At 41.2% G+C, this 6,707-nt stretch overlaps 1 protein-coding gene across 2 annotated transcripts; it reads left to right on the top strand.

Moving 5' to 3' along the window:
* The first annotated feature begins 424 nt into the window (after positions 1–424).
* On the top strand, positions 425–6,249 carry LOC107386604 (protocadherin alpha-C2). Of its 2 annotated transcripts, none has more exons than XM_015961125.3 (3): positions 425–2,978; positions 3,910–3,946; positions 6,087–6,249. In XM_015961125.3, exons 1-2 carry the CDS (start codon positions 588–590, stop codon positions 3,919–3,921), a joined length of 2,403 nt encoding a protein of 800 aa, XP_015816611.1. In that variant the 5' UTR covers positions 425–587; the 3' UTR covers positions 3,922–3,946; positions 6,087–6,249. The 2 variants fall into 2 exon arrangements, with proteins under 2 accessions (XP_015816611.1, XP_015816612.1); XM_015961126.3 differs by having other exon boundaries at positions 452–2,978; positions 6,090–6,217.
* Positions 6,250–6,707: the final 458 nt, after the last annotated feature.

A 6,707-nucleotide genomic window follows, 5' to 3' on the forward strand; every position in this document is an offset into this window, starting at 1 on the left:
ATGTTTTTAGTAAATGAAAAATTATTTGAACTTGTGTCTCATATGAAAAAGCAGAATGAAAAGAGATTTAAAAAATAAAAGGGCTCAATTTATACATAATAATAATAATAATAATAATTATTATTATTATTATTATTATTATTACTTTTTTAATTGTTATTATTATTGTTGTTGTTGGCACTGTTTGTAATATTGCCACTATCACTAACCAAGCCTGTGAGATGATGATAATGGTGATTTTTTTCAGTGATAAATAAGACCTTAAATACATTTCAACCACAACTATTAATGTTGTTGTTGTTGTTGATATTATTATTACTATAGTAAAACTAGTCAAATTTTCTGGTTTAGTGCTGTCAATCCAGGCACCATTTAAATGTGTTGTCCCAGCCCCAACCAGCCCAGCTGCTATCACCGCCCCTGCTCCCTGTGAGACACCGCTCCACTCCTCCAGCGCTCTCCTCAGATGGCCTGCTGCAGTTCCAAGTTGTGGAGAGGAGAATGACACCAGCAATCCCTCCCATCAAGACAGCCTGATCGTAAGGGCGGATTTGTCACTTCTCTTTTATTTTTTAACCATCGCAATAATGGCGCTTAAATGTGCATCTGTTTTTACGTTCATCGCGCTGTGGGGATTTGCGCTCTCCATCACTCGGTACTCTGTGCCAGAGGAGATGGAAGCGGGCTCCTTTGTTGCAAATCTGGCCGCAGATTTGAGTCTGGATATTCGCAGTTTGGAGGAGCGCAATGCAAAGCTCGATGTCGTCCACAGTAAAAATTACCTCGACATCAACAAAGACACGGGAGAGCTGATAATCCGTGAAAAGATAGACAGGGAGAGCATATGCGTGACTAAAACAACCTCGTGCTTTCTGAAAATGGATGTCATACTTTCAAATCCGGTTCGCATATTCAACATCGAGCTGGAAATCATGGACATTAATGACAACGCGCCCGTGTTTCGCAGAAAGGCGATGCATTTGGACGTGTCAGAGGCAACCCCTCCTGGTGAAAGGTTCTCCTTGACTAACGCCGTGGATGCGGATGTGGGGGCGAATTCAGTGAAGACCTACTATCTGAGTGAGAGCAAATACTTTAGCATTGACATACAAACTGGCAGCGACGGCTCAAAATATGTAGATTTGGTGCTTAATGTTAATTTGGACCGAGAGGAGCATGCGGTTCATAATTTGATCCTCACAGCTGTGGATGGAGGGGTGCCTCCCCGATCTGGTACAGCCAGCATCATCATTAATGTCTTGGATATCAACGACAACGCCCCCTTGTTCAGCCAGTCTGTGTTTGCAGTCAATGTTTCTGAAAACTCTGCAGTAGGCTCAGTGGTTATGACCTTAAACGCAACTGATTTGGACGAAGGCACAAACGCACAGTTAATGTATTCGTATACGCTTTACACCTCAGAGAAGACCCAGGAGCTCTTCTCTCTTGATCCACATTCAGGGGAGATTAAAGTGAAAGGAGTGATTGATTATGAAGACAGTCAGAATTTCGAGATGTACATACAGGCTCAGGACAGAGGGACAAACCCCCTGTCTGGACACTGCAAAGTGATGGTCTTTGTCACAGATCTGAATGATAACTACCCCGAGGTGACTATCAAATCCTTGAAAAGGTCGTTGGCTGAAGACGTCTCTGTGAGGACGCTGATTGCAGTGGTCAGTGTCAGCGACCGAGACTCTGGAGAAAATGGAGAAGTGAAGCTCACCCTGGACCGACAAGAAACCCTGCCTTTCCTCCTTAGTAAATCCTCTGAGGGTTACTATGAGCTGCTGGTGTCAAAGCCACTGGACAGAGAACTAATAAGCAAATATGACATCACACTAATAGTGACAGACCGAGGCTTACCACCCTTATCTGAGAATGAGACCATCACTTTAGAGATCTTAGACGTTAACGACAATGCACCCATGTTCTCTCAGTCCTTCTACACCATCCATGTTGTGGAGAACAATCCACCTGGGGCATTGTTGACATCTCTAAGTGCACTTGACCCAGATCTCAACGAGAACCAGTACTTGGTTTATTTCATAATGGAAAAAGAGATTGTCAACACATCTATGTCCATGCTTTTCTCGATCAATCCTGAGAATGGAGACCTCTATGCTTTGAAGACCTTTGACTATGAGAGAGAGAGGGAATTCCTTTTCCACATTGAGGCAAGAGACTCTGGAGTTCCCCCGCTGAGCAGCAATGTGACCGTTCATATCGTCATTCAGGACCAGAATGATAACACTCCTTCTATTGTGTCACCTTGGCGGGTGCATGGGTCAGTCGTGGAGGAGGTGATACCTAGATCTACAGAAAAAGGACACCTGGTGGCCAAAGTAGTCGCCATTGATGCAGACTCTGAACAGAACGCCAGGGTTACATACCAGCTCCTGCAGATCAGCGACTCTACACTCTTCAGCCTGGACCAGTACAACGGTGAGATTCGAACAACAAGGATGTTTAGTCACAGAGATCCAAGACAACAAAGATTGGTGGTTGTCGCCAAAGACAATGGTGAACCTGCTCTGTCTGCCACCGTTACCATTAAGATATCAACGGTGGAACACTCAATGACCTTCCTAGAGACTACCGAGTTACCACTAGAATATGAGGTCTTTACAAACCTAAACCTATACTTGGTGATCGGTTTAGGAGCAGTCTCCTTTTTGCTGCTGATAACCATTTTGGTTATTATTGTCCTCAAGTGTCAAAAACCAAAGCCAAAGGCGATCAAGATCCCCCCAGCCAATAGAAACAGCATGATCAGCCAGAGGAGCTCCACCATAGCTGATTCCACCTTGATCTCCAGTGATGCCTACTGGTACAGCCTGTTCCTCGCAGAAACCAGGAAGGGTAAAGTGGTCATGAGACAACCCATAATTCCCAAAGGAGCTGGCTACTTTGTGTCCAGTATACCCAGGAGCATAGGCCCAAGTGAGACAACAGACTCCAGAGCATCCACACTGGAGGTATGTTGCTATGCTATCTCTGGTAATAATGAATCATGTTTAGATTGAAGAAATCATAAATTACAATTCTGCGACAGACATTTTATGGTCAATATATGTGTTGTAGCTGATGATTCCCTTTTTTTATTTCTTAACTTTAGTTGTGTTCCTATTAACTTCCATTTAGTTTCTTTCTCAACCTTCAAACATTTTATTGCATTTCAACATTATACTTTCAACTTTAACCATGATATTTCAATTTTATTTCTGTCGTTTCTCACTCTTTAAGCTTTAATCGAAACATCTTATTTATTTAATCTGCTCAAACACAAAAAAGGTGGTTCAAATAGCGCAAGGCATTGTATTCACAAATTAATTGGACATCATCATCATCATCATCATCATCACCACCATTAAAGATGAGCTAGAGAAGAGATTTCATAAATCAAACTCTGCAATTCTATTCCATAATTAGGCAGAAATCCCCAGCCCACCATCCCCCTCCCCTCCCAAATCTGCCTCTGTTTGATGTCTTATGTAGTATGTAGGTCATGTATTGCAGATACATAACACACAAGCATAGCATAACCAGTAGGCGTAAGGGGAGGGTGGCGGTGATAGGGGGTAGCACTACAAAGAAACCCAGATCTGGAGGAGTTCTCTTCAAGGATGGGAGTTAATCTAGCTGCTGTAAATAAGGTTTTCTGAATCTCAGGCAGCTCTCTGGTGCACGGTAAACCATCGTTGGTGTGTAAGCTTTGAAAACTCTCCAGATGTTGTTTGCTTTTCTCGCAGGTGGTCCAACAATGTAAACAAACCCAGCCGATGCTCTGAAACAATATAAATATTTATGCACAGGTGCACATGGAGGCAGGAAGCTAATGTCTGATGTGTTTAAAGTGTGTTTGACTCTCACATATTTCACTTGTTTCTCTTTTTTTCTGTTTTGAAGTTCTCAAAATGAAAGGAAGTTCATTCTGCAGTTGGAGGTATGCTGGTTACTAACTAATGCTCTTGCTCACTTAAACCTGGTTCACACCGCATGTGGAACACGCGCGGTCCGGTTTTTGCGCGGCTTTTGCATGGATCACAAAAGATTTCCGCACGGAGTGTGTTTTTCCAGGGTAAAATTGAAAAAAGTTGCAATGAGCCAGACAGGAAATAGATGTGGTTGCACTGGGTGCATCCAGTATATTTCAAAATAAAATTCAAATTGCATTATTTTTCTGGTTTTTGTTTTATTATTAATGACAACTTTATCAGTTTGCAGCATATGATAGTTCACTGTATTTTTGCAGGTATATCTTTAAAGAGACAATGTGTATTTTTCCAGGCAATAGGGGGCAGTACATATCTAAATAACTGCAAGCAATCAGTATTTTTGTGTTCGAGTAAGACAATGCCAACAGATGGCCATTAGGGTCAAAAATCCCAGGGAGTGCAACCTCCAGCACAGTGATGAGCACATCAGACTCCCTTTCATCACTGGCAACGAGTGAAGAGGTAACGTTAATGAATGGTGAAAGTTTTATAACTGCTTGTTATAAATCAGTAAATGCATTTTGTCCTCATGGGCTTCTGTAGAAATATGGCATCTAATATAGTGTTGCAACACATTCTCACACCCGAAGCATTGAACAATGACGATGGGTGACCAAGCGTTTGATTCCGACGCGTTGGGGCTGCCAATGTCTCGACAGGCGACGCGCTGTGCCAGAGCATCGTTTTCCGACTGCTGCGGTAAAACGGAGATTTCAGCTAATTTTGACCTTTACTCTTTTGCTATTTAACCTTCCCCTCACCCCCATCCTAACCTTAACCCTCTTGCGCATGCAAAACTTTGTTTCTAGTCGTAACGTCCCTCTGAAACACTGTTAACGGGAAGTTTAGAATGAGAAACTGGGTTAAGGTTAGGATGTGGGTGAAGGGAAGGTTAAATAACGAGGTTAGAGGTTAAATGTCAGTTAAATGTGCGTTTTACCACAAACGTTGGAAACCAATGCTCTGGCAGAGTGCATCGCCTCCCGACGCATTGAAAACAAATACTTGGTCATTCATCGTCATTTTTCGATGCTTCGGGTGTGAGAATGTGTTGGGTGTCGCCCAGGCCCTTAGACCCGCTCCCATTTATTTTAGACCAGACTTTTATGGTTATATGTTACAAAGTCGCCAATATTTTTCAGCAACTGGGCATCATTTAATTAATTTTCAAAAACATTTTGGTGAATATTTCCAGAGTAACGGTAAAAACTACACATTGTCACTTTAAACTGTGAAAATTCCAAACATTTGGTGCTCTTGGGAGAGCAAATTTCCAGAGACGTTGAGCACACGAACCACAGTCAGTGTGAATGGCAATCCGTCCGGAAGTCGTACGGAAACCGGAATGCACCATTCCCCATTTGGTATTAGGGAGGCTTTAGACTCAGGACTTTTTCTGCACTCTGTTTGGGATTTCCTCGATTAAATGGATCAAATATTTGTTTGTGGTCAGACTCAAAATCTGCTCCAATCCAGTGCTATCAGCATTAACACTGAAACTGGCCGCACTCTCAACCCATGAGCCTATATTGAGAGCTGAGATTAGAATAAAATGGCTGCTGGTCAGACTTTTTTTTATGTTGCATGCATAGGTTGATAAAGATTCAGGTTAAAGTAGTGGCACTGACCGAAAAACAAGCTTAGGGCTTTAATCCAATCAGATCCCAAATAGGTTAGATATGGATCAGCTTTGCATACAATACCTGCTAGAAACCATTTTAGATAGATGGAAATATGCAAGAAAGCTTATTTTCTATCTGGAGTTTCAAATTTTAAACAACGTCCATGTATTAGTGTTGTAGTATGTCTCCTTTTGCATGCTTCAGCCACACATTTTACATCCCAGGTAGGTGTTTTAGTCTGATTGTGTTGATATTCTGGTGAAAAGTGTCAATTGAAATGATTGTTTAAACATAAAAGCGAGTTATAGATTTTCCTTTAATTTAAATTACCCCAAAATACAGTATTGGGTCACTGATAGTGGCAGTAACCAGTCACAATCCACTGTTGCATGAATGAGGAGTTTCTGTATTTTCTAACTATGGAAAAATTGCACTTGTGACTAATTTCAGGTTTTGTCTCCTTCAGCAGGAGCCCAGGAAAGGTCTGCAGTGATCTTATCAACTCTTCACAGCACAAAACTTCCCTGTGACTCATAAAGATAATGTAAAACAGCCATCCTTCTGAATTCCCTCTGCTTCACTTCTGGATTTTTATTCTTTTCATCAATCTTTGTTATTTTTATGTTTTGTTTCCCCCCACAACTCTCATGAATCCCCCAACGGTTGGACAACAAGTCTCATAGCAGGATATCAGGACATCACAGAAGATGCCTCATGTAGTAAATCAGTTGTGTCTTTTCTCTTTTAAACTTCTTAAATTTGCCTTCACTCCAGGGATTACAGTGTGTGCTATTGTTGTAGACGCCATCAGTATTCCACAATGTAAATACGTTTTCAGAATAATAATAATTTTGTCTTTTTAATGCAGAAGTTGAAAACACGCCTAACACAAAGGTCTGAATCAGGGTCACTTAGTCTCTTCCATAAATTCATAATTGTAACGAGTTATTAAGGCCTGGCTTTTAGTGTCTATTTTTTAGATTTATATCAAGATTGTTTTGAATTTATTGCAAAAAAACAACAATGATTCAGTTTTAGATTTTTTGTTTGTTTGTTCTGCTCAAGAAATTTGAATGTCTAAAAAAAT

Source organism: Nothobranchius furzeri, chromosome 10, assembly GCF_043380555.1.
Source record: "Nothobranchius furzeri strain GRZ-AD chromosome 10, NfurGRZ-RIMD1, whole genome shotgun sequence".
In the NCBI taxonomy this organism is placed as follows: domain Eukaryota; kingdom Metazoa; phylum Chordata; class Actinopteri; order Cyprinodontiformes; family Nothobranchiidae; genus Nothobranchius; species Nothobranchius furzeri.